At 39.0% G+C, this 24805-nt stretch overlaps 1 protein-coding gene across 2 annotated transcripts in view; it reads right to left on the bottom strand.

Moving 5' to 3' along the window:
• The window catches only part of CLASP1 (cytoplasmic linker associated protein 1), a 257602-nt gene that overhangs the window by 218012 nt on the left and 14785 nt on the right, over positions 1-24805 (bottom strand). For both annotated transcript variants that reach the window (XM_076005464.1, XM_012747788.2), the window contains one exon: positions 7966-8445. In XM_076005464.1, coding sequence (XP_075861579.1) covers positions 7966-8160 — 195 coding nt within the window. In that variant the 5' untranslated portion in view covers positions 8161-8445. The remainder of the gene's footprint in view (positions 1-7965; positions 8446-24805) is intronic.

The raw sequence follows: 24805 nt of genomic DNA, 5'->3' as shown, positions 1-24805 counted from the left end.
TAGTCTATCAATCTTAATCCTAATTTAGGTTAACTATATTCAGATTAAAAAATGAATGAACTTGTTTTTAGGAAATACACATAAGTATTTAGGAGCAGTGGAGCACTGTGTCTACAACTTACTCTCAAAGGATAATAAAATGAATAATAATAGAATAATAAAATAATCATGGTAAGGGAAACACATGAAAATTCTTTGCACGGTTTTGAAATTTTCCAAAATAAAAAGTTAAAAAGTATATATGGTCAAGATTCTACTAGGACCAAAGAACTACTTTACATATATTCATCTTAAATATTTTTTGTTTATTTGTTCATTAAAATACAAAATGAGTTGCTTCTCTCTCAGGACCCAGTCTCCTAAAGTAATCATTAACTGTAGGGTGTGTCCTTATACCCTTTTCTTTATGCTCCAATAAATGCAACTATTAATAGTGCTACAAAACTATAAAGGAAATATTGCATACTGCTTCAGAGGTGGGCTCTAAAGTCAGACTATCCAGAGAAAACTCCTGCCTGTGACACTTTCTAGTCGTGGAACCTCATGCAAATTTCTTCACTTCCCTTAGGCAGTTTCCCCAGGTGAAGAATGGGATTGATCATAGAGCTTATCATATAGCACCTATAATTAACTTTTCATAGATCTTATTATCATTTGGCCCAATAACTATATAATATTTTTATCTATATCCTTTCACTGACCACATGCTACCAATAGCACCTTACATATACTGACTCACTGAATACTCTAGGTAGTAGTATCATCAGACCCATTTCACAGATAAGGAAATACATTCAGAAAAAGAAAGCTACCTGGTCAAAGGTCTAAGAGGCAGAGCCTGGACAGGAATCCAGACATTACTTACTGAATTCTGAATTATTTCCAGTATGCTTTGTTGTCCTTGCATATATGTAAACACATATTTAGGAAAAAATGTCATTAATTATATACACCAAGTACACCATTTTTATTTGACAATCCACATAAATTTTCCTGAAATAACCTTTCCTGAGGTCTCTTGCTTTTGCTTAGCGCTGCTCACTATAGTTTTTCTACTTACAACAGAAACACCTGTCTTTTTAAATTACACCAGAGAAATTCATCTCCTGCAGCCAACAGAATACTACAAGGAAAACCTGGGAAGAATGGACTGCTTCTGAAAGGATGTGTGACTTGGTGGCAGCACCAAGCAGACTACCAGAAAAGGAAACAGAAGTCACTTAATCTGAATCCAATAATCTTTCCTGGCTCTCCTCTCAAGGACACAAAGTGAGTAATAAAAACCTGAATGAAAGCCAAGGTTTGGGAGCTAGGCAAAGGAAATGAGAGGGACCTCCCTTATCTGTCAACACACTCTGCTCCCGCCCACAAATGCACTGGATTCAGGGGCAACACTGTTCTCCGTATAGGAGCTTAGGACAGAGTACATCTACAGTCTATGGAGGAACAGGAGAGGAAGAGAGGCTTCTCAGAACCCTTTGCAAATTACTCCTTTTGATTCTTCTTGGCTCTATTCAATTCTACTTCTCCGTCAAGGCCTCTCCAACTAAGCATACCCTAACATTTTTCCCTTCTCTACATGACAGCATTTATACACATTCCTACAATGCAATTTAGCACTGAATTATTTCCCATCCTACACTGTACACTGTCCTCTCATATGCCCCACATGTCCCTCCATCAGACCATAAGGACCTTTAGGGGCACAGTCAAAGGAAGCCCTGTGGTTCCCTAATAGGGAACCCACAAATTTCAAATATAAGGCAGCATGGTATAGGCCTTGAGACAAATGTGCACAGGGTTGATGTCCACATATAACAAATTAGATAGATCTAGACAGCCCAGACAATGGGCCATACAGTGTTAGGGCAGGGACCACGCCCATCTTTTCCCCACTGTATACTCAGCTCCCCCAGTGCAGCAACTGGGATATCATAAATGCTTAATTAACTTCAGTTGTTGCATAAAGACCTGGGTTTAAGTCCCAGAAATCTTAATTACTTGAACAAGTTATCTGATTTTTTGAGCATCAGTCTTCTCATCTGTGAAATGGGAATAACAATATCTACCTCACAAGATACATGACTTCTAACTATAAGTTAAAAATGTACACATAAAAAAATAAAAAAATAAAAAATTAAATAAAAAAATTAAAATGTACACATATTTAGCAAAATTTCCAGTACACAATAAATGCACCTTAGTCATGGGCTACCATTACTCTCTACAATATTAATTTAAGCACACAATCACTTATCCAAAACTCTAGAGGCCAGATGTGTTCTAAAATACAGAATTTTTCAGATTTTAGGAAGGTAAAATAGTGCACACCATGTGTGCATACTTGTGTGTGTGTGTATATATATATACACACACATATACATATATATGTATGTGCATACGTGTGTGTATGTATATATATATATATATATATCCCTAAAACAGAATCCAGGCTAGCAACCCACAATCAAACATATTAATATTTTTTCAGTGAAACATTCCCTACACAGGTAAATACAGACTATAAATAGTCTCATGTCAGTTCACTTCAGGACAAATGACAAATGAGTTATGAAAAAACTAGGCTTTCAGAACTTCTGGGATTTTGAAAAGTAGAGAAAGGCCTACAGGACTGTATTCACAAAAGCACCAGGATCCCCACCAGGAAGCTTTGTTTCCACTTAGCCTACTAAAGGTTCAAATGCTTGCCCAGGTGTGACTATAAGGCTGCATGTTATTGCACGTCAGGCAGAATGAAAGCTATGAAGATGACCTAGGAAAGCTGCTCGGCGTATATCCCCCTCAATTCCCTCCAGCTGCCACAGTCCAGGTAGCCTCTCCAGGACAGATGGCGCTTAAGCTTTCATTCCATCTACCTAAAGGAAAAGGGAGGAGAGAAAACCAGAAGCAGCTAGAAGTACACATAGGAAATTACCCCACCATCTTTCCTTTTCTTCAAGTTTTAATCAAGGCAAACTGGAAAAGGAGAACAGATCAATGAGGGTAGCCATATTCAAAACTGGAGTTTGTTATTTTTATTTTTAATGTCTAAGTTTCCCTCCAGGACACCCATGGTCACTATGACAACATGGAACATTTCACAAATCCTTCCAGGTTGAACAGCATCCTCACAGTGTGGCCCTGGTGGTATTCTAGATGTATGATTATTTAAATAACCAACTGCTCATCTCTCAAGACAATTCTTACTACCCGAAAAGTCCAAGGCCAGCTCACTGTAGACAACGAATGGTAGGCTAAGAGAATTCAAACTGATCCCAATATGAGTCTGAGTAAAAGCTAAACAAAAAAAGTCAAGTTTTCTGAAATATCATATAAGGTGGTCCAAAAACAAACTGAGCTCTATTTAATCTAAACGGACGCTCTTCCCCATTCCCAAATGATATACAAATTATAAACCTTACTACTCTTCTCCCAGATGAATCACTAATGGTTTCCACCACTGAAGAAAAAAGTGTTGGCCGGGTGCAGTGGCTCACACCTGTAATCCTAGCACTTTGGGAGGCCAAGGTGGAGGATCACTCAAGGTCAGGAGTTCGAAAAAAGACTGAGCAAGAGCGAGACCCCATCTCTACTAAAAATAGAAAGAAATTAATTGGCCAACTAAGAATATATTGAAAAAATTAGCTAAGCATGGTGGCGCATACCTGTAGTCCCAGCTACTCAGGAGGCTGAGGCAGAAGGATTGTTTGAGCCCAAGAGTTTGAGGTTGCTGTGAGCTAGGCTGATGCCACGGCACTTTAGCCGTGGCAACAGAGTGAGACTCTGTCTCAAAAAAAAAAAAAAAAACGAAAAAAGTGTTTACCTAACTGGCACATAGCGAGTATTCAATGTTCTGGTACAGGGGTATGCAAACTATGGTCCAAGGGTGAAAGTGGTCCTCAACCTGTCTCTGTAAATCAAGTTTTATTGGAACACAGCCAAACCCATTCATCATGTATTGTCTGTGGCTGCTTTTGCAATACAAGGGCCCAGATTAGTTGATATTTACAAGCAAAACATATGGCCCACAAAGCCTAAAAGATTTACTATCTGGCCTTTAAGAAAAAGTTTACTGATCTCTGTTCCTATGAGAGGAATACCGGCTAGGAAATCAGAGAGACCTATATTTAAATCCAGTTCCATAATCACTAGTAGAAATTACCTCATATTTCTGGGCCTCAGTTACTTCTTGTACAAAATTAGGATATTACTATCTACTTTACAGGGGCGTTATACAGACTAAATGAGATAAGGCAAATAATATACCCAATAGAAAGTAAGCAATAAATGGTAGCCATTAAACTGCAATTAATACCACATATAAATTTGCCTATTATGTTAAGAAATACTCAATGTACAGTTATTCAAGGTCTAGACAAATATTTTTTTTTTTTTTTTGAGACAGAGTCTCACTTTGTTGTCCAGGCTAGAGTGAGTGCCGTGGCGTCAGCCTAGCTCACAGCAACCTCAAACTCCTGGGCTCGAGTGATCCTTCTGCCTCAGCCTCCCGAGTAGCTGGGACTACAGGCATGTGCCACTATACCCGGCTAATTTTTTATATATATATATCAGTTGGCCAATTAATTTCTTTCTGTTTATAGTAGAGACGGGGTCTCGCTCTTGCTCAGGCTGGTTTTGAACTCCTGACCTTGAGCAATCCGCCCGCCTCGGCCTCCCAAGAGCTAGGATTACAGGCGTGAGCCACAGCGCCCGGCCTAGACAAATATTTTTAAAAATAAGATACTGTACCGGCATTTATCAACCTTCTCTGTTAAGAAAAGGAATAATAACACACAAGTACTACTGTTTTGGAAGCCAAAATTACTTCTCCTTTCTCCTATGATTTTTTTAGCCCTTAATTAAAAAAAAAAAAATCAAGAAGCCAAGGTTCAAAGTTTTGTTTAATATAAAGCTAATTCCTTCAACCACACCATATAAAAAATGTCAAATAAAGCCCAAAATATACCACAGGCTCTGAATGAGAAATCTTGATCTACAATTAAGAAAAAAAGGGTGTAGGGCTTAAAAGATAAGTCTCTAGATTTCAGTATAGCAACCAGCAATACTTGCTGAGCAGTCTCTCGATGTTCACTCGTGGAACCAGTGTTTGTTGAGCACTTATCATGTTCCAAGCTCTAAGCTCCATCTGTGAACAAGGCACGCTGTCACTAAGAGAGCTCATAAACCTGAGTGCCACTCAGCACCATATAATAAGATTAGAACCACAACACATGGCCCTTGACTATAAAACCATCTATATGATAATAAGTCATATAAGATACTAGAGCCTGAAAGCTCCCAAGTGATAATCTAGTCTAACATCTGCATTGCACAAACAGGTTAACTGAATTGCCCACGAATATAAGCAAGTTGGTAGTGAACTCAATCTTCCTGACTTTCCCCGCACACCAAGCTTTCTTAACTTAGGAATTACTTTACAAAGGGACAAGTCTTAATCTTTCACTCCTTTGTAACCTGCAAATGCTATTCTGGAAAAACTACCTGATCTTCAAAACTCTAAATTCCTTTAGGTAGTGTTAACTATGTTCATCTTCTGTCTCCCACAGAATTCTGTATATTTCTATTACTGCACACTATACTGTATTTTAACCATTTGTTTATTTATCAGTTTCCTCCCCAATGACTATGAGCTCCTTGAAGACAGGAACCATGCATTGATAATAACCACTAATGTCTTAGTGCTTACTGTGTGGCAGAGGTGTGATAACTTTATACACACTTTCTCACTTAATGCTCATAATAATCAATTATCCTGATATTCTAGATAGGAAATCTGGGCTTGGAAAGGTTACGAAAGCTTACCCACTTTAGCTGACTCTACAGATCACTAATTTAACATCCACCTTACCCAGTCCCATCCCCAATCTCCTCCTTTATAACAGGAATGTGATACTGTTCAAGTATCCATCCTTCTTAACATGGCCACATGCTTCACTCAGAGGAGCCTGGACCCCTACCTAAGACTAGTAGGTTAAGCATGACAGTCAAAAGCAATCATGGACACCCACTCCATTTTCCAGTGGTACTGGGGTGGGCACATAAAGCCATTCTGGCCAATGTGATGTCAGAAAAATCTGCTGGGAGGCTGGGCGTGGTGGCTCACTCTTGTACTCCTAGCACTCTGGGAGGCTGAGGCGGAAGAATGGCTTGAGGTCAGGAGTTCAAGAAAAGTCGGCTGGAGAACTTCTGAGAAAGGTTTCCTCCCAAGTAAGAGACACAAGAAGATACTCTCCCTCTCCCTGCACATTGCTTTAACTACTACTGGACATATTTATTTGAGATATTAAATTTTCTTCAAGTATCTTTAGATCAGTGAAGTCAGTTTCCCATTACGTTGCTAGAATCATCCTAATATGCACATAGAAAAAGTGGTAAATCCATAACTGAAACACAGACAAGGTGATTTCACAGCCCTCAAAAATGTAATGACTAGACTCTATCACATTTCATCTCTTCAACATTCCTACCATCCAGCACCAATGCCAAGCACATAAGAAGCAATTAACTATAGCTAAATGAATAGATGGATGAAAGAGAATTTTAGCTCAGCTTTTAAAGACAGGTAAGATAAACTTTATATCCAGTTGTAAGTGAAATATTAAGGCCCTAGGTAATGCCCTTAGCAAGTAGAAAGCCTGACTGTTCTTAGATGAGACTGAGTAAAATATTTAGAAAACAGTCTATGTAAGAGCAAACAAAGGGATCCTATAAGCACCAGTTTCTAAGTCCAAACCAATCTCAAAAGACTGAGTCAATGAAAAAAGCACAGCAGATCCTGTTTCTGTATTCCCCTTTTGCAACCTCTATAGCACCTATTAGTAGTCATGCAAACTTTCCACTCTTCCTTCCATCTTAACCTTGATCCAAATGGCCTACCCTCTAGGCAAACCAGAAGAGAGGGTGGCAGGGAGAGGGAGGAAGGATGAGGGCAGAGAGAGGAATGAAACTTCTTCAACACCTCACATCCAGCCTAGTTTTTACTCATGAAAGCTCAGTCATTGAAAGTTAAAATGGTCAACCTTGGCCGGGCGCGGTGACTCATACCTGTAATCCTGGCACTTTGGGTGGTTGAAGCAGGAGGATCACTTGAGCCCAGGAGTTCAAGACCAGCGTGGGCAACACTGTAAAACCTCATCTCTACAAAAAGTAGAAAAATTAGCTGGGCATGGTGGTACACACCTGTATTCCCAGCTACTTGGGAGGCTGAGACAGTAAGACTGCATGAGGCCAGGAGTTTGAGGTTGCAGTAGGTTCTGATGATGTCACCGCACTCTAGCCCAGACAAACAGAGCAAGACCTTGTCTCAAAATAAATAAATAAAAAGGTCAACCTTCACAACTCATTTGGGCCATAGGAGCCAACCCTACCCCCACCCATACTCCCATCCTAAGGGACACGAAGAGCCTTGATATTTAGAACCTGAAGGATATCCTCTAGGCCATTACACCACAGGTCACAGAAGTGCCCTTGACAGTCCATACTATTTCTGGCTTGGTACCTGGGCCAGCTTCACAACAGTGACTTGAAGGTAAAATTCTCCACATCCTATTACCAATTTGATGCCCCAGAGAAAATCAGTGAAGACATCTATTATTCATGAAGGGCCACTCACCAACTTCACATGACCTATTTGCTGCAAGACACAAAATACACTTAAACTTCACAGCTATAAATGCTTGTAAACTTTCCAAAATAAAAGCTTCTCCTTATCTGTTCACTTGACCTTCTCTCAAAGTGCTAAAGGATTTCTTCATCTCCGACAAAAATCAAAGAAAACTACTTGCTCTACAATGAAATGTCCAAAAGCCACAACCTAAAATGAGTGTCTTATTGGAAGCCAAAGAATCATGTGGATTGCTCACAAAGGATTTTTTTTAAGGACCAATTTTGATTCACCAAAGCAACCCAGCCACCTACAAGAGTGCCTTCTAAAGCACAGCTTACCTTGTAATTGCTAGAGTTCACCCAAGAGGTAGCGAGTCCATCCACAAGTTTATCTAACATGGTCTGATCATGTTCAAGGTCAGCAGACTTCTGTTTGTCTGAGAAATAGTCTATAAGTTCTTGGCCAACTTGCAGTCGTTTCCCCACATCCTTCTGTAACACCTGTGCCAGGCAGGACTCCATGCGAGGCTCCATGGTAGAATTCAAATCCAGATTCAGCAAAAGCTAGAGGGCAGTCAGGATGACTTCCTCCCAGTAGATGTATCTGAGAGGTTGCCTCTTTGTTCGCTGAAGGTTACTAAGAGCCTGTGTTTCAAAGATGCAATCCGGGGAATGGCAACAATGCACCATGTGTGTCTGAAGAGCAGCTGGTAGGATATTAAAAGTCCAATTTAAATAACTAGTAGGAGATAAAGGAGTGAGTGGCAGAGTGACATTCTACTATTGGGTCTGAAATACTTCATAATTCAGCAGTCCATTCTGAAAAGTAAGAGAAGAGAATGACAAATCAGCACAGATAACGTTAACACTCAAATGTTATGAAACATTAAATCAAAGACAAAGGGATTCATGCCGCAGAATCATTTACAATTGCATGGAGTGAAAAGCATGAACGCTTGGCAACCGTAGCAGAATAACATCATTATTATTTTTATCAGGAAGAACATCGAAGCCCAGAGAAAAGAGCCAATGAGCTAAACAGTTGGTGGGTTGATATTTTTCACAATTCCCCAGCTTGTATTATAAAGGCCCCAGTCAGGAAAGCAATCTTCTGCTTGGCTGGCATATTTATTTGTAGCTTAAGCTCTGCTTCCCATCAAAAACCTACCATCACTCTGTGTCTGAATCACTGTGGGTACTGCAGCTTATCGTCTTACTCACACTTACTCACAGTCTTCAGAAAAACCAAGTACCGGAAGTCGGGCAGGCTCCACAAAAACATCATTGACCAAACTGGCTGGCTTTTTACACATTAGCCAAAATCAGGTGCAGCACCTACATCACACTTCTTGCTTAGCAACTTTACAATGGGTTGAGCAGTAGCTCCTGCTTCCTTCTCTCCATAAGAAAGAAAAGAGAGAGACAAAAGGAGAAAGGAAACAGGCTCACATTTTGATCAGTTATTGACAGAATATTCTCTGCTGACAATAGCACCATTTGGGCCTGATGTTTTGTTATAAAATCAGAAGATTTCAAAATCATGTTTAGGTAGGGCAAAACACATGATATGGGAAATGTACCAAAACTGTTTTAACCACACAAATTGTACAAGCTGTCTAGTTAATCTATAGCTACTGTAGCAATGTACACATTTATTTACTTCAATTTCTTCTCTCCTAAAAGCATTACTCAATTACTCTCATTCTAAACCAAGATGACCCACAGGAAACCCATCTTCAAGATGCAGTACCTCTCTGATACTATACTAAATAGAAGTGTTCTTCACACCAATAGTTCTATACACTCTAACTTTCAAGGGTTCCAGCAGGTAAATCTGTCTTTTATAAATCAAGTAAAATTAAAAATTCTGGGTAAGGAAATTCTTCCAGTCTAAACACAGCAGTTCTCTCTCTTTCTAATAGGACTCCATCCCCACCCCTAATCTTAACATTTAAAAAAAAAGATGCTCTGAGTTATAAAATCATAGCATTTCTGGTGGATTATACAGCAAGTTTATCTTCTGCAGAGAGGTGCCTTATGTTTACATACAAGAAAGAAAGAAAAGGAAACCCAGATATTCAACCTCATTTTCCTCTCACAGAACTAGGTCCCATGTCCTCAGCAGCATGATGCAGTGGTTCGGTGTCGTTATTGGGGACCAAATATGTTGGGATCATGAAGGGTCAGACTAGTCAAAATCACCCAGGCTCCAAGGTGGAAGTGATAGATTGTTAGGGCCAAGAGATGAGCTGTTGTCAGGCAGGTGGCTGACTGAAGGTGAGCAAGGGATCAGCCTGGTACTGGGACAGCAGCAGTAAGGCCTAATGCAGTGTCACATCCTATCCTGTCTGCTGGTTTTCCTTAACCACCTGCTGCTTGCCAGAGAGGACCCAGGCTTCTTCATGGCAGCCCCTCAGTGCTAGGTTCTCCACAATGACAGGCTGCACAGACTCCACTTGCATAGCCCAAGCCCCCTGCACCCCACCAACATCCTCAAAGTGGTACCATGCAGCCACTTCACCCCACACATGGGCCTGCAGCTCCAGAAGTTCCACAATCAGGCTCTGGTCTAACACAGGATGGCAGAAAACCATTAATGGGCCTGGGAAAAGGTATCCCTGAACAGTGGATAGTCTTTCATGGGCTTCATGAGCCTGAGACAAGGGCATGGACATTAGAGAAGTGCAAGAGAAACCCACATGGGGCCACATGGCATCACCTCCCTAGATTTAACATCCACCACTGGCACATCTGGTCTTGCTTAGCTTCCAGATCCATTCTCACAAACTTTTGATACCAATAGGAATCACATAAGTCAAATTATTCAAAGAGGAAAGCCCCAGCATACAGTTACCCATCTTCTATTTTGCAGCTTCTAAAAATGAAGGGGAGTGAGGGACGGATGGAATTCAATAAGACTTAACTATCTCACTGAGCAGTCCTTCCTTAAATTGAGGAGATATCTGCTTTCTGGTCATTTCCACACTCTGGAACTAGTCCCTCCTTCAAAGGAAAGATCTACAAATATATAAAAGCAGCTATCACCCTTCATTCCAACTTTTAGTCTAAACATAATACCTCCAGTTCCTTAATCAGGTCTTGTGTTGGACTAAAGAAGGTATCAATAATACAGGAAAAGTGCAGAAACAAATAGAACCTCTTCTTTCTGGGTTCAATATTAGTCCAACAAGCAGAGCAAATATCAAGCTGTGGTAGCTTAAAAATGGCCACAAAGTCTTTGCTACTCCTCCCCTATCAAGGTAGAATCTAAGTCCCCTCCCACAGTGACTCTGGGCTTGGCCCTGTGAAATGCTTTGGCCAGTGGGAAATCAGCACTATAAAAACAAGCAGAGACTTGATATGCAAACACTGGAGTGTGCCTTCTTAGAATGCTGTGCCGGGACAGCCATGCTGTAAGGAAGCTGGTTTAGCCTACTGGACAAGAGAGGTCACATGAAGGAGAACCAACACAGTCTGACCAACAGGCAGCAGCTACTGCCAGACATGTAAATGAGGCCATCTGGGACCATCTACCTGTTCCAGTCACCATCCAAATGCAGGTACACAAATAAGTGTAAGGAAACAAGCAGAAAACCACACAGCCAAACCACAGAATTATGAAAATAACATTTCATTGCTGTTTTATTTAAGCTAAGTTTGTGACGGTTTGTTGGATAGCAATAGATACCGGATACACTCCTACTTCCCTTAAACCATCTTTCATTCTAAGTGAAAACACTCTCAGCTTTTATTCCTTCAAGGGGTCTAAAATCAACAGATGCTAACCAGTAACAATGAAAATAATACCATTTTAAGTATATACATGAGGTGTCAAGTTCTATGCTAGGTGATTTACACATACTACCTCTAATTCTTCAACCAACTGTATAAGGTAGGTGGCTAACATTCCTACATCATAGATGAAGAAATTGAGGTACAGTAAGGGTAAGTAATTTTCCAAGGTTGCATGGCCAACGAACGAGTTTCCTTTCCCCAACTTTGGACCCTTATCATTATAAGTCTGGCCTAGTTCTGTTTGGACTCAAGAAAAGGAGGTCAGACTTCATGCTTAGCTAGAAAGAAATAGGCAAGAGAGCAGGGTCTCCATTCCTTAAGTAAACACTGGGAAAGATCCCATTCGTACAAATCTCTGTGATTTTTAAAATATATAAGAAACCTCACCTCTTCAATTGGAATTGTATAAGATTTTCAACAAATAAGCGTATGCTTCTTGAAGGTAATTATGCAATAAACGCTTAGCACACTCAAAAATAGGCCATAAATTCACATGAATGAAACTCAAAAAATGAAAAGAGATTAGAAGTCCTGAGGAATTAAGCAGACTGGGTTCTCTCTTTTCTCTTTTTCTTAACTAAAAAAAAAAAAGTAACTATTCTCTTTCACATTTACTAAACTGGGTTTTCTGTACCCCTTTCCCATGCTTTTGAGTGATTTTCCATTTTCCATCTCTACTTTCAAAGGTATTCAGGGAATATTAATCACATAGTTCCTAATGCACAGGTACAAAAGTGCAACACCTCCTTCCCACCCATGACCCCTAGCTACCCAGTTTCCCTCCTTAAAAGCAAATAATGTCACTGGTTTCCTATGTATACCTGCAGAAATATTTTTGGCTATCTAAGCAAATAAGTAGTTGTGTTCTCCAGGAAGAGTTTCCTGAGCATTTGCAATTATAATAAACCATAAAAAGAGAACTCAAAAACAAAGAAAAATACAGGCAAAATTTCATATAGCAAGAGCTTTAAAAAAAAGTTTATATTTAAAATGCAGAAAACTGAGAAAATAAACAAGAAGAAGTAAAGGAAAAGGATTTAGAAGAGTTGGAGAAGGAGAAAGAAGAGTTGAAAGAGTTAGAAAGGAGGAGGAAAAGAAGTTGGAGGAGCCAGAGGAGGAGGAACTACAAGAAGAGCTTCAACAAGAATGAAGAAACACACAGTAAGACAGCTTGATGTAATAAAAAGAACAAGGAAGTTGGGAATTCTGGCCTCTGGTCTTGACTCTGCCACTTCCTGAGTGGAACTGTGGAGAATATTGACTCTACATGCATTAAATAAGATCAGGCATAGAAAAGGGCTTGCAGAGCATTTTTTAAAAATAGCTCCTATCTGCACCCCCTTAATTAACATATCTATCCTGTGGCACTCAGGTACACTATTAATAGAGAACTATTAACAATGGAGGATGGGAGGGAGAAAAGAATCAACTATTAGCTCTGCAATGAATGTCTTAGTCTACTGTAGACTTCTCCATAAGAAGTTAAAAGTAGGACAATTTTTACTTAGTAGCTTAAAACAAGAGTTAATACTTCTCTTTTTTTTTTTTTTTTTTTAAGACAGAGTCTCACTCTAATGCCTGGGCTAGAGTGCCGTGGCATCAGCCTAGCTCACAGCAACCTCAAATTCCTAGGCTCAAGCAATCTTTCTGTCTCAGCCTCCTGAGTAGCTGAGACTACAGGCATGCGCCACCATGCCCGGATAATTTTTTCTATATATATTTTTAGTTGTCTGGCTAATTTTTTTCTATTTTTAGTAGAGACAGGATCTTGCTCTTGCTCAGGCTGGTCTCAGAGACCTGAGAACAAGCAATCCTTGCCTGAGAACTAGCAATCCTCCCACCTTGGCCTCCCAGAGTGCTAGGATTACAGGCATGAGCCACTGCATCTGGCTAATACTTCTCTTAAGTCTATGAGTTGGCTGGGCTCAGCTGGGAGGTACTTGTGCTAGTCTTGCCCCGGATCATTCATGTGGCTGCAGTCAACTGACAGTTTGTGGCCAAAGACTCTCCAATGGCATCACTCACATATCTGGGACACTGGTGCTGGGTGTTGGCTGGGCCTCTCTTCACATATCTCTAACATTCAGTAGTACAGCATGGAGTTCATTACATAACGGCTGGAACATTCTAAAATAGTAAAGGGGGAAAGCTGCCAGGCCTCTTGAAACCTAGGATCCACAACGTGAATGTTACTTTTGCCACATGCCATTGGTCAAAACAAGTAACAGGCCAGCCCACATTAAAAGTGTGAGAAAATAGGTTCTAATTATTAATAGGAGCAGCTGCAAAATAACGTGGCATGTTTTCAATCTAACACATATGTATTCAATAGACTTCTGTAGAATGAACTAATAGAAGGGGTGAATACATTTGTATCCCCTGCTCATCTGTTACCAGTCTAATATCTCAATTACTTTTATTTACTTACCAACATATCAGATATCACATCTCACTACAGAAGATACAAAACAAATAATTAGTCTATGACTTGACTTGAATGAGCTTCCAACATACTTACAGAAGACAAGACAAACAAATTCACAAAAAGTTTGTCAATGTAAGAATTCAACACAAACACAAGATGTACTGTTTATTACCAGATTCACAAGCAGAATATTGCACCTGCCAAATAACCACTATGAAAATTCTAAGAAGGGATGGATTAAGAAGGCCTGGAATAACCAAGTCAAAACTATACAAACAAGATTCAGCTTTAGCTTTGTCTTAAAAAGTGGACAGGATATGCAGCCATTATCATGGCACTTAATAGGAAAAAAAAAACATAAGCAAAGTGAAGGAGGTAAAGTGCAGTAAGCCAGACATGATACCTGTGAGATAAATAAGCATTATTCTTCACATTTTGAAGATAAGGAAATGTACCTCAGAAAGGTTTAGGGGAAAAAAAAAACACCTGCCTAAGGTTTTAAAGCTAATAACTGTCAGGCAGTAATTCAAAACCACATCAGCCAGACCCCAAAGTTTGTGTTCTTTACACTATACTACAGCCTCATTTAAAGTCCAAAGCATGGGCAGTAACTAGTGAAAATGTTAAATACCTACAGCACACGGGTCATAAGAAGTAGAGAATTAAGAAACATGAAATCAAATCATAAATAAAGTGCTCAGGAAGCTTTAACAGAATAATATTCCATGCCAAGGTATCAAGAAGTATAATTTAAATCACCAGCACCAGTTAATCAATAACCACATTGAAAATCTCCCTGGAAAATATGTAAAAAGCAAATACGCTACCTTAAAAGCCAACCCTGGAAGTCAGAAATTAGTAGAATTTATTCATACTAAGTCAAAAGCATCTTATTTCCATCAATAAGACAAACTTTTTTGCATTACGATGATTTTTGTAACAATTACAATATGATCTGAAAGAAAGCCACTCTGCCACACTCTACCAGTAGTCAAGTCTCTGTTCTTAGTCTACCTGTTCCTTCCGTCCTTTCCTTCTTTCTTTTCCCTCCCACAGCCCCACTCATTTAAAGGCCCACACATTCACTCAACCAACAAGCATCTACTCTCTGCCTACATGTGACAAATACTATCATACTATGCTAACTACGAGAAATCAGAAAAAGTAAAGACTTGGTCCAGTCCCTCAAGGAAATCACTGCCAGGAAGAAGAGACAAATGCAAACAGTTGCAACAGTATGGGGGAAAGTTTTAAATCAGAGGTTTTTAGAAGGTACCGTAGGTGGCAGAAGAAGGAAAGTAAAACTCTGCCTGAGGGAACTCAGCAATGCTTCAACTGGGAATTGCAAGGATGGAGTGAAGAATCTGCCACCACACAGACACAGCACCGGCTCTCCCAGCCCCTGCTTTCACTCTTCAGCTGCAGGTCCCTCCTCCTCATGCACTAGAGACTCACACTCCAGCCTCCCTGGCTCCCTCCCTATCTCCTCTCATTTTTCTTAGCGGTTTCAGCACCCACATGAACAACAAACCCAGCTTTCTGCCTCCTCAGAGACCTTTAACCTTCCAGTTGTCTGCTCCCTGGAATCAGCAATCTCTCCCTCTCTCCTGGCTCATTCCCAGCAGCTTGTAAATGTCCTTTAAATCACCCATCTTACAAAGGCTCTCTCTTGAGCTCACATGCCTTTCATCAATGACACCATTAACAGTGAAGCTTCTTTAAGCAGCTGTCTACACTAGTCAGTTCCACTGATGTACTTCCTGTTCACTCCACAGACCTTCTGATCTGGCTTCCCCCACCGGCTCCACAAGAACTGCCCTTGTCAGGACCACCAATAACTGCCACGTTGGCAAATCCAAGGAAGACTTTTTTTGTACTGATCTAACTCCACCTTTCAGCAGCATTCCAAAGTTGACCACCCTCCCTTCCTTCTTGAAAAATTCCCCATTTCTGTGAAAACAAATGACCATGCCTTCCTGCTACTTCTCTGACTACACCTACTCAAGTAGCTTCAACCATCACTACCCACCTTCCAGAGTTCTGTTGGCAAGCTCAGTCCAGTGCCTCTTGTCTTCCCACTTTGATCCCTCCAAAATGATCAGCATCCATTCCTATGCCTTTAAAAACTGCCTATAAAATTATGACTCCCAAATTTCTATCTCCAAGCCAAATACTTCTAAGCTTCAGTCATATACACTGGCCTCCTTTAGGTTCCAAATTCTACCATTTCAGGGTCTTCGCTCATGCAGTTTCTTCTACCTGAAATACTCCCCTTACACTTACACTGGTCTGGCCACCTCTTTTTCATCTTTCAGGCTTCAGTTTAAATGTCACCTCCTCAGAAAGTCTGTGGCCGGGCACGGTGGCTCACGCTTGTAATCCTAGCTCTCTGGGAGGCCGAGGCGGGCGGATTGCTCAAGGTCAGGAGTTCAAAACCAGCCTGAGCAAGAGCGAGACCCTGTCTCTACTATAAATAGAAAGAAATTAATTGGCCAACTGATATATATAGAAAAAATTAGCCGGGCATGGTGGCGCACGCCTGTTGTCCCAGCTACCTGGGAGGCTGAGGCAGAAGGATCGCTCAAGCCCAGGAGCTTGAGGTTGCTGTGAGCTAGGCTGACGCCACGGCACTCACTCTAGCCTGGACAACAAAGCGAGACTCTGTCTCAAAAAAAAAAAAAAAAAAAAGTTAAAAAAAAAAGAAAGTCTGTGGAAGACCACTTTAGGGGTTCCCCCCTGTCACTGCACCCTGTTCTCTTCCTTTATTATATCATGTGTTTATCTATTTACCATATGATTTTCCCACAGGACTGTCAGTCTCAAGAAGGTAGGGGCCTTATTTATTTTGTTTACCTAATGCCTATAACCATGCCTGTTACAAGCAAGGCACTCTAGAAAACCTTATCCAATGAATGACATTTGCTTCACCTGAAAATCAAAAGATAAAGAGTCACTGGCAGTCATGAGCTGAGTTCCATTTCTGCATGCAGACTCAGGGTAGGGAAGAAGGCAGGTAAAAGGAATGTGCAAATACATATGGACAAAACACAAACACAAGAGAGTGTGGCCTGTTCAGAGAAAAACAAGCAGTCTGAAATAGCCAACTGGTTCCCAACCTGCAAACACCACTGATCCCCTCCCCTGGGGAAGAGTTATTAAAAGGATGTCTGAGAATTATTTCATACATACACCAAGCATCACCTATACTGAGAAAGTATTCTTATTCATGTTCCTAATACTGAGAATATTCATATTCATATATTTCAAGCTTACATATGTACATTATGATTATTAATTTTTAAATATAAAGATAATATAAAAAGTATTTCTCAATTCTTAGTTTGATATATTTATTTTACAATCAACAGATAATAGAAATTCTACTTATGTAGAGCTTTATAATTCTAGACACTAAAAAGTCTGGAAATAGCCAGTCAAGCAGAGAGTAAGAGTAAAAAGACTAGATAGAGAAAAGGCCCAACAGTCAATTTCTAGCACCAAAAGTCAACAGTGCTTTGGCCTTGCAGGGAACTTTGTACAAGTCCTCTCTGAACTACAGAATCAGGAAATTGGATGGTTATACAATTATTTACCTTGGAAAGATCATTAAAAGCTCAAGTAATCATAAGAATATTCTATAGTAGGAAAAAAAAATCAGTCAAACTAAGTCTCTCTCACTCACTCCTGTGTACACAATAACTAAAATGTAATCATGACAAAATATTAATATGACCATAATGTAAATGCCAAAATGAATAAAAAGTTCAGGTTCACATTACATTAAAAAGGCAGGTCATATGAACCAAAAAAATCATTAACATTGGTTAATTTGGGCTGATACAATTACAGATTCCTTAATCTTATCTTTTTGCTTTCCTGCATTTTCTAATTTTTTCCCATAATGAAGATATATCACTTTTATAAATAAAAATAGAAAAAGTGTTATTCAAACCTCAGGCACTACCATTTCATAATAGAGAGAAACCTGCCTTTCAATATTATGGAATGTAATGAAGTAAACAAGAAGAAAATCTTAAATTCCTAAGATGGACCCAGTAGATCAGTTCCACAAAATATGCTATAAAAAACTACAGGCTGGCCAGGCGCTGTGGCTCACGCCTGTAATCCTAGCTCTTGGGAGGCCGAGGCGGGCGGATTGCTCAAGGTCAGGAGTTCAAAACCAGCCTGAGCAAGAGCGAGACCCCGTCTCTACTATAAATACAAAGAAATTAATTGGCCAACTGATATATATAGAAAAAATTAGCCGGGCATGGTGGCGCATGCCTGTAGTCCCAGCTACCCGGGAGGCTGAGGCAGAAGGATCGCTCGAGCCCAGGAGTTTGAGGTTGCTGTGAGCTAGGCTGACGCCACGGCACTCACTCTAGCCTGGGCAACAAAGTGAGACTCTGTCTCAAAAAAAAAAAAAAAAAAAAAAAAACTACAGGCTGGTCAAGACAAATAACTGCAAAAACAAACAAAAAAAGGCAACCTGCATTACAGTACACATGATATCAGAAAAGAATAGGGAGAAATACTACATAAGTGTCAGATAAAATATTCATAATGGTTAGTATTTGCCTTTACTAGTATTTTAATGAAGTAATTAAATCCTCTCAGCTATTGTAAATATTTTTTTTCTAAATGTAAACTGTAAAAGTAGGACAGAATTTTAATTTTATTTTTTCTTCTCCTGTGACAGGTCTACAATATTGGATACAAATTGCTTCTATTTTTTTTTTTCTACTCCTCAAAATTCCCCCAAAGACGAAACAAGATGAACATGCATTGAGAACCACTGAAGCTCAGTGATGGGTATATGACTGTTTGTTATATATTCTCTAGTTTTGTGTATGTGAAGAAATTGTCTGTAATCAGAGTGGTATCTTAGTTTACATTTCCCTAATGACAAAGCACACTGAACTTCTTTTCATGGACATGTTGGCCATTTGGACAACTTCTTTGGAGAAATGACTACTCAAATCCCTTGCTCATTTTATAATTGGGTTATATGTCTCTTTATTGTTGACTATAAGAGTTTTTTTTTTAATATATTCTGAAAAGTCCTTCATCAGATATATGACTTGCAAATATTTGCCCTCGCTCTAGGATGTCTTTTCATTATCTTGATGGTATCATTTGAAACAAAGTCTTTAATTTTAATGAAGATCAATTTACCTATTTCTTTTTTCTTGTGTTGTGTTTTACATGCCATACTGAAAAAATAATTGCCTATTTTTACCATAATAAAAAGAAAAAAGAAACCATTGCCTAATCCAAGGGCATGAAGCTTTATACTCTTATTTTCTTCTAAGAGTTTTATATTTTCAGATCTTACATTTAGGTCTATGATCAATTCTGAGTTAATTTGTGAGGTAAGGGTACAAATTCATTCTTTTACATGCAGATATCCACCTGTCCCATCACCCTTTGCTGAAAAGACTTCTTTCTCCACTGAACTGTCTTTGTACCCTTGTTGAAAATCAATTGACCATAAATGTTAAGGGTTTATTTCTGGACCCTCATTCCATTCCACTGACCTATATGTCTATCTTTAGGCCAGTACCAGATTATCTCAATTATTGCAGCTTCATAGTAAGTTATGAAAGTCCTCCAACTTTCTTCTTCTTTTTTGAGATTATTTTGGCAATTCTGGGTCCCTTGCATTTCTATATGAATTTTAAGATCAGCTTATCAACTTCTGCAAAATAGGGAGCTGGGATTTTAATAGGGATTCTGTTGACTCTGCAGACCAACTTGGGGAGTATTGCCATCATAACAATATTAAGTCTTCATCCCTGAATATAAGATGTTTTTCCATTTATTTCAATCTTTAATTTCTTTCAATAATATTTTAGAGTTCTGAATATAAGTTTTGTACTTCTTTTGTTAACTTTATTCCTAAATGTTTTATTCTTTTTGATGTTAGTATTAATTATCTTCTTGTTTATTATTCATTTCAAGTTTATAGGAATAAAACTGATTTTTGTATATTGATCCTGTATCCTACAACCTTGCTGAGCTTATAATAGTTTTCTAGTGGATTCCTTAGGATGTTCTTTTTTTAAAATATATATTTTTAAGGCCGGGCGCGGTGGCTCACGCCTGTAATCCTAGCTCTTGGGAGGCCGAGGCGGGCGGATTGCTCAAGGTCAGGAGTTCAAAACCAGCCTGAGCAAGAGCGAGACCCCGTCTCTACTATAAATAGAAAGAAATTAATTGGCCAACTGATATATATAGAAAAAATTAGCCGGGCATGGTGGCGCATGCCTGTTGTCCCAGCTACTCGGGAGGCTGAGGCAGAAGGATCGCTCGAACCCAGGAGTTTGAGGTTGCTGTGAGCTAGGCTGACGCCACGGCACTCACTCTAGCCTGGACAACGAACCGAGACTCTGTCTCAAAAAAACAAACAAACAAACAAATATATATATATATATTTTTTTTTTTTAATTTTATTTTATTTTATTATTTTATTTTATTTTTAGAGATGGGGTCTCACTCTTGTTCAGGCTTGTTTCGAACTACTGACCTTAAGCAATCCTCCCGCCTCAGCCTCCCAGAGTACTAGGATTACAGGAGTGAGGTACCATGCCCAGCCAGGATGTTCTATAATATACACAAGATCACATCATCTACAAATAGAGATTGTTTCACTTCTTCCTGTACAATCCAAATACTTTTTCTTTTTCTGGCCTAATTGCCCTGGCTAGAACCTCCAATACAATGTTGAACAGACATGACAAAGAGAATATCCTTGTCTCATTCCTCATCTCTGGAGGGCAGCATTCAGTCTTTCATCATTAAGTATAATGTTGCCTACGGGTTTTCACAGATGGCCTTTCTCACATCATGGAAGTTCCCTTTTATGTCTAATTTGCTCAGTGGTTTTTATCATAAAAGGGTGTTGGATTTTTTTAAATGCTTTTCCTGTAGCTATTGAAATGTTTAGGTGGATTTTGTCCTTTACTCTATGAATATGGCATTTTACATTGATTTTCAGACATTAAACCAACCTTGCATTCCTGAGATAATTCCTACTTAAGTCATAGCATATAATCCTTCTGCCATGTTGCTGGATTCAGTTTGTATGGATTTTGTTGAGGATTTTTACATTTATATCCATGAGGGATACTGCTCCACAGTTTTCTTTTCTTGTGATGTCCTTGTCTGGTTTTGGTATGAAGTTGATAATGTCCTCATAGAATAAGCTGGGAAATGGTCCCTTCTCATCTTTATTTTGAAAGAGTTTGTGTTGATTCTTCTTTAAACACTTGGTAAAAATCACAAAATGTAAAGTCATCTGGGCCTGGACTTTTTTCTGTGGCAGGCTCTTTGATTATTAGTTCAATCTCTCTACTTGTTACTGGTCTATTCATATTTTCTATTTCTTCTTGAGTCAATTTCAGTGTGTCTTTATAGGAATGCATATACATCATATAAGTTATCAAACTTGTTAGTATATAACAGGTTTTTTTTTTTTTCCAAATAAGGTCAGTACTGATATCCTTTCTTTCATTCCTTATTTTATTAAAGTCTTGGGCCTTTTTTTCTTGGTCATTCTAGTTCAAGGTTTGTCAATTTTGTTGATCTTTGCAAAGAACCGATTTTTGGTCTGCTTGATTTTCTTTACTTTTTTTTTCTCTGTTTGATTTATTTCCAATGTAGTCTTTATGATTTTCTTCCTTCTGCTTGCTTTGGATTTAGTGTGTTCCTCTCTTACTCATCTCTTCAAATGGCAGGTTAGGTTATTGATTTGAGGTCTTTCTTCTTTTTTATTTTTTTCTCACTGAGCATGCTGCTTGATTTCTTCTTTTTTAATACAGGCATTTATAGGCATAAATTTCCCTCTGAGTACTGCTTTTGCTGCATCCCCTAATTTATGGTATATTGTTTTGTTTTTTGCAAGGAGCATAAAAGGCCCTCAATAAACATATTACTGAACAATGAGTGGCAGGGTTTGGGGTTTTAATTATCATAAAACATAAGATTTACCAGTTTAACCATTTTTAAGTACACAACTAATTATTCAGTGGTATATTTTAATACATTCACAATGTTGTACAACCATCATCACCATTACATGTTGTATTTTTTTTTTTTTTTTGAGACAGAGTCTCGCTTTGTTGCCTAGGCTAGAGTGAGTGCCGTGGTGTCAGCCTAGCTCACAGCAACCTCAAACTCCTGGGCTCAAGCAATCCTCCTGCCTCAGCCTCCCAAGTAGCTGGGACTACAGGCATGCGCCACCATGCCCGGCTAATTTTTTCTATATGTATTAGTTGGCCAATTAATTTCTTTCTATTTATAGTAGAGACGGGGTCTTGCTCTTGCTCAGGCTGGTTTCGAACTCCTGACCTTGAGCTATCTGCCCGTCTTGGCATCCCAGAGTGCTAGGATTACAGGCGTGAGTCACCACTCCCGGCCTCATGTTGTATTTTGTTTTCATTTATCTCAGAGTATTTTCTAATTTTCCTTGTGACTTCCTCTTTGAATCATTGGTTACTCGGGAATGTGTTGCTAATTTCCACATATCTGTGAATTTCCCCAATTTTCTTCTATTATTGGTATATATATAATATGTGATATATAATATATAAAATATATATTATATAATATATAATTATATATATAATATATATTATTTCATTCCATTATGGTCAGAGAACATACCTACTATGATTTCCATCTTTTCAATGTATTGAGGCTTACTTTATGATATAACATAGGGTCTATCCTGAAGAGTGATCCACATGTACTTGAGAACAATGTGTATTTTATTGTTATTGAATGGGGTGGTCAATAGATATTGGTCCCTTAATGATTTAAAAGTCTGCCTGCATTGGCCCGGTGCAGTGGCTCACACCTGTAATCCTAGCTCTCTGGGAGGCCGAGGAGGGCAGACTGCTCAAGGTCAGGAGTTCGAAACTAGCCAGAACAAGAGCGAGACCCTGTCTCTACTATAAATAGAAAGAAATTAATTGGCCAACTAATATATATATAAAAAATTAGCCGGGCATAGTGGCGCATGCCTGTAGTCCCAGCTACCTGGGAGGCTGAGGCAGGAGGATTGCTTGAGCCCAGGAGTTTGAGGTTGCTGTGAGCTAGGCTGACACCACGGCACTCACTCTAGCCTAGGCAACAAAGAGAGACTCTGTCTCAAAAAAAAAAAAAAAAAGTCTGCCTGCATCTAGATCGGGTTTAAGATAAAAATTATGTCAATTATATAAATCTTAAATTTTTCATTTTATCCCTCACTTTTTATACTGACTACTTATTCTGTGTATGTATGTGTGTTTAAGTTAAAATCAAGTCTCCGCTTTAACAATAAAAATCTGAGTTTCTAGTACCACATGAAGAGTTGGTTTCTAGTAGTGAAACCTACTAAAAAGCTAAGTAGAAAGCAGCATACATGTTAGCTTGAGAGATCGTTTCTAAGAGGTTCCTTAAAGAGGAAAATCCCCAGACTTAGGTGAATAAGAAAAGAGAGCATCTGATATGTCATTTGATATAGCATGACAGCTGACAGGGCCATCCCAAATTTCCCAAGGGAACTAGGCTACACTCAGTTGAAAAAAAACTCAAGTTCTGGGTATTTAATGTGAAGACAGAGGGTGTAAGAAGGCTGATGATATAAAAACAAGAGAAATGTTTCTCTGTTACTGAATAAAGAAGGCAAGCTATAAAGAACTAATATTCATTCTAGCAATAAAATAAGCATGGCTACTTCATATTTGAAATAGCACTTCCCAATTCATTAAGTGAACATACAAATACCACTTTCTCTATCCTCTCCCAAAACCTCTGTAAGATTGTTATTATCATGCCTATTTTACAGAAAAGATGCAGAAGCAAACTGACTTCCAGGGTCACACAGCAAGTATGAAACAGAACCAGGATTTGAACCTTGATTCCTAACTTGAAATCTAGGGCTATTTCCACCAAATCACAGCTGCTTTTCACCAACAGTGCACACAGGTCTGTGAGTACTTTAAACATATATATAATTTAGGGAAAAGACATACAAAGGAAGGATATATCCACTGTATTTAAAGTTCTCAAAATAAAATAGAAGAGCTTGAATATAGAGGAACAACTAGTACCTGGTTCAGCACCACATACTAAGCAAGTCATCCATAAAGAATAAATGAAGAGAAAGAACCATATGCATGCTGATAAGTAGCCTCAGCAGAGTAATCAGGCAACATTTAGTTCAGAGGTTCAGTATTTCCCACAGATGCCCGTAGTAAATCAAAGGCATGATTAAGAACACGAAAAAGAGAGAAGGAAAAAAGGATAATCTAGGGGGGGAAAAGAGCAGCACAGAAGGAAAAGAATAGAAACAACCAAATACACTTAACCACTGGGGGAAACTATGTGAACGGTAAATGTGAATTCTCTACTATTTTTGCAACTTCTTGTAAATCTATAATTATTTCAAAATAAAAAGTTAAAAAAAGGCCGGGCGTGGTGGCTCATGCCTGTAATCCTAGCTCTCTGGGAGGCCGAGGCGGGCGGATTGCTTGAGGTCAGGAGTTCGAAACCAGCCTGAGCAAGAGCGAGACCCCGTCTCTACTGTAAATAGAAAGAAATTAATTGGCCAACTAATATATATATATATATATATATATATATATATATATATATATATATATATATATAAATAAATATTAGCCAGGCATGGTGGCGCATGCCTGTAGTCCTAGCTACTTGGGAGGCTGAGGCAGAAGGATTGCTTAAGCCAGGAGTTTGAGGTTGCTGTGAGCTAGGCTGACGCCATGGCACTCACTCTAGCCTAGGCAATAAAGCGAGACTCTGTCTCAAAAAAAACCAAAAAAAAAAAAAAGTTAAAAAAAGAAAAGAAAAAAAGTGAAAAGATACACACTATGTGAACTGGCTTTTGGTCCTAGCTTCTTAAGTTCACTGATTACCTTATGTTTAGACAATCTACCAAGCACTGCCCTCAAT

The sequence above is a fragment of the Microcebus murinus genome, chromosome 8 (genome assembly GCF_040939455.1).
Source record: "Microcebus murinus isolate Inina chromosome 8, M.murinus_Inina_mat1.0, whole genome shotgun sequence".
Lineage (NCBI taxonomy): Eukaryota > Metazoa > Chordata > Mammalia > Primates > Cheirogaleidae > Microcebus > Microcebus murinus.
The sequence above is the reverse complement of the archived record's forward strand: the minus strand, read 5'-3'. Positions and strand labels throughout refer to the sequence as shown.